This window comes from Setaria italica, chromosome III, assembly GCF_000263155.2.
Source record: "Setaria italica strain Yugu1 chromosome III, Setaria_italica_v2.0, whole genome shotgun sequence".
NCBI classification, from domain to species: Eukaryota; Viridiplantae; Streptophyta; class Magnoliopsida; order Poales; family Poaceae; genus Setaria; species Setaria italica.
Window position 1 is genome coordinate 47,524,179 of NC_028452.1, and position 14,289 is coordinate 47,538,467.

The 14,289-nt window shown below is 47.5% G+C and overlaps 1 protein-coding gene across 1 annotated transcript; it reads right to left on the reverse strand.

The window, feature by feature from the left end:
- Positions 1-12,842: 12,842 nt before the first annotated feature.
- On the reverse strand, positions 12,843-13,340 carry LOC101783754 (uncharacterized protein Os08g0218700/LOC_Os08g12160). Its single transcript, XM_004964096.1, has one exon. The coding sequence runs from the start codon at positions 13,338-13,340 to the stop codon at positions 12,843-12,845; it is 498 nt and encodes a 165-aa protein (XP_004964153.1).
- Positions 13,341-14,289: the final 949 nt, after the last annotated feature.

Genomic DNA, 14,289 nt, shown 5'->3' on the forward strand with positions numbered 1-14,289 from the left:
CTTGCTGGGATCCACGGCGATACCATCCTTAGAGATAGTGTGTCCCAGAAACTTGACACTATCTAACCAAAACTCACACTTGGAAAACTTAGCATAGAGCTGGTGATCTCTCAGCCGTTGGAGAACTATATGAAGATGGTCGGCATGCTCTTCCTCGTTCTTCGAGTACACTAGGATATCATCAATGAACACCACGACAAACTTGTCCAGCTCGGGCATAAACACCGAGTTCATAAGGTACATGAAATAGGCGGGTGCATTGGTGAGTCCAAAGGACATGACTAGGTACTCGTACAGTCCATATCTGGTAGAGAAGGCTGTCTTGGGTATGTCGCAAGGTCTAATCTTGATTTGGTGATAACCGGAATGAAGATCGATCTTGGAGAACACTTTTGCTCCGGCTAACTGATCGAACAAGACATCAATACGTGGCAGTGGGTACTTGTTCTTGACTGTTACCGCATTGAGGGGTCGGTAATCCACACACATACGCAGACTGCCATCCTTCTTCTTCACAAACAGGGCGGGGCAACCCCAAGATGATGTACTGGGTCGAATGAAACCTTTTTCCAATAGATCATGCAACTGGGCCTTCAACACGGCCAACTCAGTGGGTGGCATCCGATAGGGTCTCTTAGATATCGGGGCTGTGCCAGGAATCAACTCTATGGAAAACTCCACTTCTCTATCAGGGGGCATACCCGGCAAATCTTCTGGAAACACATCAGGGTACTCACAGATAACAGGGAGGTCTTCTAGACGGGCTCCCAAGAGAGAGTAAGCACAAGGAGTCGAAGACTCAAGATGGGTCAAGGATAGGGTAGAACTGCCATGGAAGGGTGAGCTGATGTAAAGAGATCGGGCTGATGTATCTAGAACAACATGATGTCGGGCCATCCAGTCCATACCAAGGATGACATCTATGCCTTCTAGGTCAAGGATGATAAGGTTTTCCTTGAAGAGGGTGGGGCCTAGCTGGAGAGGTACAAGAATAACGACCTGATCCGACGTTATCCTTCCTCCAGGAGTGGCGATCACATAGGGTTCCTTAGTGTGACCGACACTTAGCCCACATCTTTCCCTTGCCTTATTCCCGATAAAGCTATGAGAAGCTCCCGAATCAAACAACACAACAACAGCTTGATTTAAAACAAAGAAAGTACCCGTCATTACTGACGCACCTTCGGGAAGTTCAGTCAAGCTGGTGTAGTTGAGTCGGCCTTGTCGGACTTGCACCTTGGGCCTCCTTCCTCTGGCTGCCATGGGGTTCTGGCCTTGCTGCTGATTCTTGTTCCTAGGGCAGTCCTTTGCAAAATGTCCTTCATTGCCGCAGGTAAAACACCGATTACTGGCTGCCGGGCTAGGTGGCATCGGCAGGGTCGGCCGGGGCACTTGCGGCTGGAAGCCTGGAAAACTAGGCGTTGTTGCCGACGGGGGTCGGGCGATCCATTTCCCTGACTGCTGGGGTCGGCCAGGGGTCTGTGGAGGAATCATCCGGAACCTTCGAGTCGGTGGACTCGGAAATGCCACAGAGGCCTTTCTCTTCTGGTCGGCCTTGAGAGCTTGCATGCAGTCCTCCTGAGAGATGGCCAGGTTGACCAACTCATTGTAGGTGTCCACTCTGATGGGGTTCAGCCTTTCCCTGAGCTCCAAGCTCAGTCCTCGGCGGAATCTGTCCCGCTTCTTCTCATCGGTGTTCGCATGATAGCCAGCATAACGGCATAGGTCATTGAACGCTTGGGCGTAATGCAGCATATCCCGAGTTCCTTGGGTGAGGGCCAGAAACTCGTTGAGCTTACGCTCCAGGAGACCTTCGGGAATGTGATGCGCTTTGAACGCCGTCTTGAACTCGTTCCAGCTGACCACATGGCCAGCCGGCAGCATGGCATGGTAGTGGTCCCACCAAAGCCGTGCGGAGCCACGCAGCTGCTGAGCTGCGAACTGTGCCTTGTTGTTGTCGGGGCATGGAGCGGTGAGGAGCTCGAACTTTGATTCGATCGTACGAACCCATGCGTCAGCATCGAGCGGTTCTTGTGTCTTTTGGAACAGCGGGGGCTGTGTCCCCAGAAAGTCCTCATACCGCGCGATATGCGGCTGCTGCTGTGCTCTTCCACCATGTGGCTGCTGGTGTTGTCCTTGCACCAGATGCCTTAGCAGCTCGGTTTGAGTTGCTAAGATTGCCTCCAATGACGATAGGGGCGAGGGCGGGGGAAGATCCTGTCGCTGATCACTACCACTGGGCATAGATCCAGACCTAGTGCGGTGCGCCATCTGCAAGAGTTAACGCCCCATTAATTTCATAACCTCAGGTGTACTCCAACAAATGGAACGTATGAATTAAATCCCTTAATGCGACTCTTGCCAACGGTGCATCACACGTCCTCATAGGGAAAGCACATTCCTCCCGTTCCCGGCATAGGTAACCTCTACTTGTCCTGGTACTCCACTTCAGGCACACATGCCACATGCAGACTCCTAGAATCTGATCCACTCAAACCAAGGGGTCGGACACGGTCCGTACTCGGAAAGGGTCGGACGAGGTGGTAACTGCCTCAAAGGTTGGCGCACTCTGGCTCGCAAACTAGGGTCGGCCAACTGAACAGGCTCCCCGAAAATAGCATAGGGTTGCGGCGCAACTTACTCCACCCTAGCATCCACACCATACGAAAAGGATAAAACTATGCACCGGTTGACTTTATACACAGCGATGTTTCAACACAGGGAGTACTCAACTCAACGCTAACCTATTACAGCTTTCCAAAATCTAGGCTGCCGAGGAGTACAACAAAAAGAAAGAAGGTTCCCTGAGAACCCTTAAGCTACCACTGGACACTATGAGTCGGAGAAGGGGCGCCATCTTCTTCTATGTCCATGCTGGACGCTCCCTCGTCTTCCTCAGGGTCCTCCTGAGCTTCGAGCTGCATGTTAAGGGCATGCATATCCTCGAGCTCAGCTTGGTGCTCCTCCAGGTGGGCATTGGCGACTGCTAGCTCCATTTCCACCTCCATCTTCTCCTCCGAGAGCTCTATCATGCCGTCCACGAGGTCGGCGACTTCTCCTTCTAGCTCGGAGATCCGATCTTGCATATCGTGGATCTGGATACCACGCTGGATCAGCTGGTAGGTTTGGCCTACCAGGTCTCTTCTTGCTGCCTGGAGGTAACCGTGGGTATCTGCAGCCGTACAGGCGAAGAGGGTCATGGCTCTTCCCTGGAGCTCTATCAACCTGTAGAGGGCGGCCATGCACCGGACGTTGGTGGAGATGGTGACCATAGCACAGGTGGTGGCCAACACCTCGATGTTTCCGACGCGGTCAAGCCAGGCCGGGTCCAGCCGACTCCTGACGGGGAAAAGACCGATCGGGTCCAGCGTGATCTCCACGGGGTGCATCTGACAGAACTGGGTGAGCAACTGAAGGGCGGTGGATTCCCATGTGTCTTCCAGAGCAAGACCATAGGCTATTATGCCCAGAGAGGGCCAGTCGGGCCGCGCAAGGGGAGGTGGTACCAACGCTTGCACCTGGCACGTCTGAATGCCCTGTTCCATATATAACCGCCCGGCATACAAGGGCGGGGACTGATACCTGAACCACTTCAGCGTATCCCACAAAATCGCAGGAAACCCCTCGAAATGCAGGCATGTTGACTGGAAGGTACCGTCCGCTCCAAAAACCACATGTCCGGGAACAGCCATCTGGAACCAAGAAAAAAACCGAAAACCACGTGAGATAGATCCAAGATCAGGGGTCGGATAGAAAAGCAGACGGGTTTCACCGAGAGCAACTAAGAGAAACTAGAAATCCTTAGATCAAAAGAACTCTTTCGGACAGGGTTGCTGCTGAGAAAAGGGACCGTATGACGCATGCACGGCCTACCGTACTCTTAACCAAAACAACTGCCCAAACCTTGGGTCTTACGCGGTCAGCGCCGGTGACAAGGCAACCATACGTCTCTCCCTATAATAACTAGCCGGTTCTAGTAACGTCTTAACGAGCGCGGTTAGCAACCTGCAGAAAAGCACCACACACGAACCTTCCGTGCCATCACCCACGAAAGCGTTCCCAAACATTACCGCTCACTATAGAAACGGCACCCATGCGTTTAAGGCTACATGGACAGCACTCAACCGTGGAAATAGGCTCCCTTTGAATGGATCCATATAACCCTTCGCATACTCGTGATGCGGAATCGGCACACGTATGACAAACGTGGCGAAACAACCGTGCCGATAGGTTCGTTGGAATCGAACCGTACCAACCTTCGTATGGAACGCATACGGAACCTGCGCACGTATAATAGACGTGGGCGAAAACAACCGCGAAGATAGGGTCCTTTGAATGGAGCTCCCTATCAACCCTCGCATACTCGTGATGCGGAATCGGCACACGTATGACAGACATGGCGAAGTGCTGGAAGAGTTAGCAACATAACCAAGTACTTATTAGTCACCTAAAACAATCCCCAAAATCCCCTAGGGCCTCTCGCACTAAGTCATCCATAACGATCGTACGAGGTTTTCAAAAGTTTCTTGCAACTTTTATCCTTTTCAAAGAAGTGTTTAGGGCTCATCGAGTTCTCTGAATGCTAAACACGGCTCTGATACCAGCTGTGGCGGAACTACCTCGGATTAGCTTGATTAAGCAAGGTTAAGTCGCCTAACATGCGACGCTCCTGCTTAAACCGAGCTAACACGGGGTGCCGTCGGATTTCATCCGATTTAACCACTTAACAGGATCAAGTTTAGCAAACCCACACGAAGGTGAGTGGTTACAGACAATACAACAAGTCCACTGAGTTAAACAAGTTTTACCTATTTTAGTTCAACCATAAAGTCCAACATCAGAGTTTTATGAAACAAAAGAACAACAGAGAAAACACTAGCGGAAGACTTCATCGGGGTCGGATGTCCGGGCGAGGCCAGCCAGAACATCACTGAGTCCTCTCCTCGCCGTCCGAGGAGGGGTCCCACTCGACCGTCCAGCCGGGCGGAAGCTGGGGCGGCCAAGCACCAACCAGAGAGGGGTCGGGCGCGGCAACTTCACTTGAAAACAGAAGCCACAACAAGGCTGAGCTACTAAGCTCAACAAGACTTAACCGAAAGGAGTAAGGGCTACTCCTCCTTCTAGACATGCAAGCTGTTTGGCTGAGGGGTTTGTTTGCCAAAAGCACTAAGTACTCCTATTTCAAGTTTTAGCTCTGGTTCTAGGTTCACTTACCATTCTAAGTTGTGCCACCTATTCTAAGCAATCATAGAGCCAAACAATATGTGTAGATATAACAAACAACATTGCCATCATCGGATTCCTCAATTACTCAGGGTGACATAGCGATCAAGCAATCTCAAACTGTGAGAGGCAGACGAATTGATTCGAGTTCTTTAACCATGCATGGTGAACCTAGCCTCACGACATCCGCGCACCCGGAGGTCGCTTCCTGTGTCGGCCTTCCCCATCAATCCCCTAACCCGTGTCGGGCCCATTTCCTTTGGTGCAAGGTTCCACAGACTCGGCCTCTGCCGTCCTGTGACCACACATTGCCACCACGTGCGATAACCAGCAGGGGAAACTCCGTTCCAAGAACAATGGGGCGACCGCTCACGTCTAGGTTCAATCCGGTACTAGGCTTCCTCATCCCATACTAAGTATGAGGCTAGTACTTTCAAACACTTGATCACGAACACCACCACTGTCGGGCCTTAGCAACTTTTCATAGACAGACGGGGCGACCATCCGACCACCAAAGAGTTACCCAAAACCCTGCCCCGTCCATCGTCCTTATAGTTATAACAGGAGAGTAAACATGCAACTCCTATAACTCGCGAGTGACAGGGAATCACTCGACTTTTACCATTTTCCTAGTTAAGCAATGCAGCTACTCGGTCCAACAGCTAGTGCTCAGATCATGGGTCACTGAGTCATGCATCTAGGGTTTCACACAACTCCTATACGTAAATGCACAAGCATGTTACAGAAGGCATGCGCAAGTCTGGTAAACACATAGGACTTTGATGCAACCGGGGCTTGCCTTCAAGCAAGGAGGACGGAAACTGCTCGGCTTCGGGGGCGACTTCGGCTTCGGAGGGCAGGAGCTCGGCTACAGCTTCTTCTTCGGGCGCCGGGTGAAGCTCATAGAAGCCGTCGGCGAGGTGCAGCTCTACACGAATGCAATGCAAGAGTTAGACGGTTAGTTCAACAGCAACACTGGCTCGCCTGAGCCCAAAAACTCGCGACAACGAGCAGGTGGTGATGGTGGTTCAAGAGCTGATGGTGATCAAAAGGTAAGGGTAGGAAGGAACTAGTGGTCTGATCCTCGAACTAGAGGATGTGAGAAACTAGGGGTCCTTAGACGCAACCGCTGAAGGGTTCCCAAGTTTTACACATACACCCTTGAGTTGAAGAAAAAGATCACAGCCAAGCCCTCGGGCGAGGCGGACAAGGGTCGGCAGAACAGATAGGGTCGGGCGAGACGGAACTGGGGTCGGGTGGATAGGAGGGGTCGGGCGAGGCGGACTGGGGGTCGGCAACTCACCTTCTTCCTGAAAGGAAAGCTTGGGTCGGAAAGAGGCGGACTTGGGTGGAGGGACTAAAGCTTCGAGCAAGGGCTAAGACTGGCAATGCTCCGGCGGCGGCGCTACTTCTTGCGGAACACAAGAGAGAGCTCTTACACAGCACGGGGGAGCAAGCTGCTGGGTGACTTGGAGGAACTGAGAGGGAACCGGGAGAAGAACTTCTCAAGAACTGGGTGGATGGCGCTAGGAGCTTAAGCAGGGAGTAGGAGGAAGCTGAAGGCAACAGAAGCGGAGGGAACTTCGGCGACGGGGGCATCCCTTTTATAGCTGCTGGATCATGGAACGGAAACGGCGCGGAGAGAGAGAAGGGGAGCGGCGCGAAGGCCGGGGAGAAGCAATGGAGTGCTCTGCCGTGGCGGCGATTGAGCAAACAGAGCGGTGCTGCAGAACTCCGGGGGTGACGCCAGCGATCATTGTGTTCTGCCGTCAGGGCGGCGTAGGGGCGGGTAGACTGGTGGTTGAGATTTGGCGGAGAGCGGGCATCGTCGTGCGGAAGAGGCGATGGAAGCGACCGGTTAAATGGCGCTAGAATCGAGGGCGCACAGGTGAGACGACAAGCAGGCGCGGGCGCGGGGGAGAGCGCGGAACAACAGATTGTCGGGCGGCGTCTGACAGAGCGGGGAAAGGAACTATCGCGGCCGCGGTCGGGGTTGGCGGTGGAGGAATCGTCGTGTAGCGACGACCGGGCGGCGCAACTGTGGCTGAAAGGGATGGAAAAGATGGGCGACATCGGGCTCTGGGGCCGGGATCTGGTGGCGTGATGATGGGCGCGGGAGACGAGGTTCTGCAGAAAGGGTGCAGAGGGCTTCCGCTGCTATTGGGGAAAAGGGGCGTGGGAACCCACTCTGTTGCTTGCCAGAGACAAAACTGGGCGATGGCGTCGGAGAAGACGAGCCACACGGCAGGAAGACTCTGAGGCGGCCATGCAACTCGAGTGCGGCTGGCGCGGGGGATCTGGCGAAAGATCTCGCGGGTCCACCGGTGGGTAGATCGGACGGGTGAGGAAGATCAGCAGGATCCGAGGGTGGACTGAGCTCGCCGGGGTCGGGAGAGGGGCGAAGCAGGTAGGGGTCGGATCTCAGGGGTCGGGATCGGCGGAAAATTGGGCACTTAGGGGCGGTCAAACAAAATGGCTGACTAAGGTTAAGGGCTGAGATCAAGCCTAACTGGGAAGGATTAGGGGTCGGTCGTTACACAGGGGTGGCCGGAGTGCTGGATGGGTGGGGAGGAAGCTGCGGACTGGGACGATTCGCTCGTAAACGGAGTGGATTCCGGGACCCATGTGTAAATGGCCTAAATCACAATAAATCAATGACTAGATCCACCTGTCAATGAGATTAGGTTGGAAAAAAAAGTGGGTAGAAGCGTTTCTCACTTTAATAATAAGTAAGATTGTAATATATATAATCCTAAAATGTATGGAAGTGATTCCGTATACGAATCTAATGATATGAAATTGGTTTGGTATCATGATAACTTCTAAATTCTTAGATCAAGTATGGGCCAAAGATTAATATATTTAAATTAATCTTGGGTTGCGCGCTCCTTATAATTTTTTTTAAGATTAATATATTTAAATTAATCTTGGGTTGCGCGCTCCTTATAATTTTTTTTAACATGGAGAGGACACAGCATAAAGAATTGACCGACGAAGCTAGGTTGCGTGCCCTTTACAAGCTTCAAAAGTCGGTAAAACATTGGAGAATGTTCGTGTTTTCTAATCTTTACCATTCTAACTTTTTAAAGGACCGCTGCGGAGGTATGCCTGCAACAGCTAAATGATCATGGATACTTTTTGCCACACTACTTATATTTAAAATAAATGCGCTTGAGGAGGGAAGCAGTAGTGTGATTATGATTGCTGAAAGGCTATGTCATCTGAATCAACATGGCATGGTATGGATCTAATCATCCTTTTATCTTTAATTAGGTTACATCTTTTAAATTTCATAATGTTATTCTCTTCTTTTAGGATATCTATAATCAAATCTTTGCGGCAATAAGCTTTCAAGCGATTCTGGAACAAGTCGTGGAAAGGTTGGGATATAGTTACAGCGTTGATACCCGACACGCACTAGATATTTCACACTCTAGGCTAAGCTCTCTTTGTACAAGGCATCTCAAACGACGGACACACTATTGTTTGAGATTTATGGTTGTCCAAATTAGTGTCATTTTGAAGCACTAGAGAGTGCACTAGTTCATGCTCTAATTTATATTGACGACGTTATAGACTTTAAATTGTAGATATGAATTATGCTTCATATCTAAGTAAGCTATCCAGACTAAGCCCATGGTATGCATGGACGTAACATTTGCTGTATGTATTTGAACTTCTCTCTAAAACAAGTAATGTTGTATAAACTCAAGTACTTACTTTTCTTATGTATTTGAATTATTAATAGAATAAACTCAAGTACTTACTTTTCTTATGTATTTGAATTATTAATAGAAGTGGTTCTCTCTAAGATCTCAAATGTAATATTATAGATATATATTAGTGTACCAATGTAGAACAAAGAAACAGAAATACGTAAAGGAAACAAATATGAATATAGAATAAGGGAATAGAAATAAGGAAAAAGAAAAAAAAATTAGTACCGGTTGGGCATACCAACCGTTATTTGAACCGGTACTAAAGGGTCCCCCTCTAGTACTGATTGGTCCGTACCAGTTGCACAACTGGGGGGTTATGAACCGGTACTGAACGCTATTTTTCCAGTAGTGTAAAGTGGTGGAATGCACGTGAAAAATATGTATGAACAAGTTGTAGTGTACATATATAGCTATATAAAAATTGTGCGAGTGTTGTTCACATGCTAAATATGCATAAACAAGCTGTAGTGTACATATATAGCTATATAAAAATTAAATGATCAAATCAAACGTGTGCTGACCTTCCACGGTTGAAAATATTTTTCCCCGCAAGACTCTTTCACCAACCGGTACTAAATGTAGCCTTTAGTACCAACCCAGTACAAATGCTTAACAAAATAAGAATACCAGTACGAGACACCCATCGTGTGCCATCAACATGTAAACTCACAGCCCTACTCTACGTTCCTACTGCTGATCACACTACCAACATCATCACTTTCTTTAGCACCTCAAAGGAACATGGCGAAACGACCTAGCCTAATTGAATTCTGTACCACTACCATAATCCGCGAAACTCCCGAGCGCCGGAAACACTCGGGACTGTAAAAAATGCTCGAGAAACAAATAATAGGATACTGAAATAAACAATAATTTATTTCTTCAAATGATAAATAAATTACAAGTTGCAAAGTACAAATATAGCTCAAAAATAAATGATCAACGCAAATGCATGGATGCATACATATAGCTTTATTACTGAATAAGGAACCCTAATTATTGAATAGAATTACCATGAATATAATAAATAATATAAGTAGTGTACGTGAAGCTAGAGAGATGACTGATTTGGATAGGCACCGACGCAGGTAATGCAAAACGTCCTAGGGGTTTTTTTCCATCTGGAGATCGAGGAGTCCAGTTGGGCCTGGGCCTAAAGAAAATAGCAGCGGTGGCATATTCATGTCTAATATTGGATCTCCTTGTTTGTCGTATGTATTAAGGATTAGTTTTACTTCTAATAGCTTACTGCGGATGCTTTCTTGTTTGTGTAATATGCTGCGTAATCATGTTGAGCCTGAGGCTTGTAAGAATTCCTCTTATTTGATTATTGCATGGATTAGTGTCACGAAGGATATGACCCCTGTGTACAATCAAGATAATTCACTTTTTTTTCCTCAAATATATGCTTACAAGCCCATTAGGTGGTGTAAACGTTAGAATGCATTAGCCTGGTAAAGATAAGTTACGCATTTTTAATAAATTTTTGGATTGGTTGATATCATCCTTAACACCTGCATTTAAACAATTTGTCTCTTTTGATCCTGACTATTACTAATTAGAGGATCGTGTCGTTTCGCTGTTGCTAATTACTAATTAGTGGTACTGCGAAAAGCGTGTTGCTCTTATGCTTATGGCCCATTTCGTTCAATGAATTATTATCTCATCTTTGATGGAATTAACACTACAACGAAAATATGATTCTGTCCTCAACAACTGGTTACGTTAAATTCATTGCTGTGATTATTTGATTATAAGATGCAGCAAAGAAAACATGTCATTGATCTCTACAACTTATCAGCTGTGGCACCAATTGTTCTGTCGTGGTACAAGCCATGGCGTAATTGTCTAGGATTAGCCTGCACCAATCCTCAAATCAACCATGTGCTAGAATCTTAGAGGCAGTTGAAGCTTGCTGTATGACACTCTGCAATCATGATAATTGCTATAGGACACTGAAGTGGATTACATTTTCTGCACGAGCATGTTTCTTTTTTAAAAAAAATAACTGTGTCCTAGCATGTGTTTGATGTAAATGCAAACACTTTCTAAAATAAAGCAATTATTTTCTGTTACATACTTTGAAGTGTTAGATGTGGAAAGTGCTCCATCTTCCTAAAGCGTTGCTATCTCATTTACCAAGCCTCAATTATCTTTGCTCATTGGTTACTAAGACTAAAGATGGGTACAAAGTCAATGAAGCATGCACATGTATAAACACCAAATATAAGTTGTACCATAATAACTAGCACATAATTTGTTGCTTGTGAGGCAATTACGTGCTGTCCAGTCAACATTTGTTGGTACATGGATCTTTAAGAAATTGTCTTTAAGTTTATCAGCTAGGAAATTCAGTTTACTTTTTCTACACTTGGAAATAATAACTAGTAAATGACTCCAATTTCAAGCACCTTGACAATCTTGATTCTTATTTCAGAGAACCAGAAATGAGATCTGCTGCATCAGACTTATTACAGGTATTGGAAATTAGACTTATTGCAGGTATTGGAAATTAGATTTTCTGAAATTAGACTCAGTAGCTATAATTGCACATTGTTATACTTTGAAAAGAGTAACACCTTTAAACATTTTTGAAGCACCCATTTGTCACAGGAGGTATGGAGGATTTTTGTCAGATTACTCATGCTGCGCCCAAGGTGATAGTCCTAAACCAAATTGAGTAATATGGGATACATATGAAATTCATTTACTGCTCTAGCTGAAATGATTCCATAGAATGATAGTGTTTGCTAATGTTCAGTGTATTGACATCTTTCGTTTGTCTTTTTCAGGACAAGCCTCAGCCGCCACCTGAGGGCCGCCTTCCTGATGCTACTAAGGGTAGGTATCTAATCTTTAATACTATTGCCATGATTGTTGAACTGTGGATTGCAGGTTCGCTGATGCGTAAAATGCACGGGCATGGATGCCGGGTACACGACGAGCTCACCAAGGCGCGCGGTCGTGGGGCAGTGAGCAGCGCCTTTGGGGCGATAGATGAGCAGGTTCTCCCGTGTCGACAGGTAACCCGCCCTTGCATGGTGTGCCAGTTCACTCATCCACATCACTAGCTCTGACCAATTGTGCGAGTGCCGTTCACGTGCTAAATATGCATAAAAAAGTTGTAGTGTACATATATAGCTATATAAAAAAATTAAATGATCAAATCAAACGTGCTGACCTTCCGCGGTTAAAAATATTTTTCCCTGCAAAACTCTTTCACCAACAGTTACTAAAGGTAGCTTTTAGTACCAACCTGGTACAAATGCTCAACAAAATGAGAATACCAGTACGAGACACTCATCGTGTGCAATCAACATGTAAACTCACTGCCCTACTCTACGTTCCTACTACTGATCACACTACCAACATCATCACTTTCTTTGGCACCTCAAAGGAACACGGCAGAAGGAACTAGCCTCATTGAATACTGTACCACTACCATAATCTACGAAGCTCCCCGAGCGACGGAAACACTCGGGCTATAAAAAAAATGCTTGGGAAACAAATAATAGGATGCTGAAGTAAACAATAATTTATTTCTTCAAATGATAAATAAATTATAAGTTGCAGAGTAGCTTAGAAAATTAAATGACCAACTCAAATGCATGTATGCATACATATAGCTTTATTACTGAATAAGGAACCTTAATTATTGAATAGAATTACCATGAATGAATATAATAAATAATGTAAATAGTGTACGTGAAGAGAGAGGACTGATTTGGATAGCCACCGACGGAGGTAATGCAAAACATCCTATGGGTTTTTTCCGTCTGGAGATTGAGGAGTCCAGTTGGGCCTGGGCCTAAAGAAAATAGCAGCGGTGGCATATTCGGAGTGGTCCGCCACGATGGAGCTGGGGACCCGATCATCCCTGATGCGCTTGAGGCCACCATCCTAGCACTTGACGAAGTTGTTGTCGACGCCGCGGAGCCAGTTCGAGACGAGGAGAAAGTCCGGGTCCTTGTCGTCCAGCTTGTTGTCGGCGATGGCGCTCATGCGGCCGAGCGCCGGCAGCGCCTGAACCCTGGCCCCGGCGACGGCCTCGTCGAGCACCCTGATGCACTCATCCAGCCAGCTGCCCGTCTCGCCGAACCAGCGCAGCTCATCGGCGAGGTCCGCGAGCTTGGACACCATGACGGTGGCGATGGCGAGGGAGGCCCTGTTGTAGCTGCCGTTGATGGACGCGGCGTACGGGAGCAGGAGCTCGTAGCACGCCCTGGCGGCATCCGGCCTCCTGATGCAGGTCTCGTTGCAGCCGGCGCGGATGAAATCCTTCGCCTCGGCGGAGGCGGGCAGGTTCTCCACCAGCAGTGGCTTGTTTGTGCCGGCGGCCGCACACGACGATGCCGCGGCGGCGAAGGCTGTTAATACCACCGCCGCAAGCACACGCATCTTTGGCGGGAGAGCAGACATGTTTATTACTAATTTAATTTGACGCTTCTCTCTAGCTTGTGTCTCGGCCTTTATATGCACTGCTGATACACACACAACTGATGCATGTATGCATGGTGTCCCTATTTTAGGCTTAGCCCCACTACGGGAAAGCTTATCTTCGCCGAGTGTAATTACTTCGCCGAGTGCTTTTTTTCGGGCACTCGGCGAAGCACCGTTTTGCCGAGTGTAACATAAAAAACACACGGCAAAAATAAAACACTCGGCGAAATACAGGTTTGCCGAGTGCCACCCAAAAAACACTCGGCAAACACCCAACAGGCACTCGGCAAACTTTGACACTCGGCAAAATGACGCCCACGTGACTTCCGCGTGCCGCCGCCGGCGCCCCTCCGTGACGGCCGTTAGTGTTTGCCGAGTGTCAATATAGGGCACTCGGCAAAGGCACTAGTTTGCCGAGTGTCTTTTCACACACTCGGCAAACATAATTTTTTTCCCCTCCTTCACCCTCCAAACTTTTTACACTCCACATGTATGGCATTTGGCACTGCATGGTAGAAGATGGACTATTTTTTGACCTGTTTGCTATATTTAATCAATTAATTTCATTTAGAGTAATTTTTTGATTTAAGTCAAATTTGAACTGCAGGTGGTTGGAATAATGGAATAATATGAGTGAAAAAATCATATTCATGTTAGTGAGTCTAAATTGAGGTCTCACCCAGAAAATGAAAAGAAAGTTCGAACATTTTGCTAAGGAAACACGACTACGAACGTGTGGCCAAATGATTGTTTAATTCTCAAAAATACAAACGAAGTTTGAAAATCATGAGATTTTGCAAGATGCTTTGATTTCGTATGCAGAGGCCGTGGTAAAAAATTGATAAGGTTTCGCACAAGTTTTGACATATGATGTTTACAATTCGAAGCATCTCCGGAGAGGTTTCAT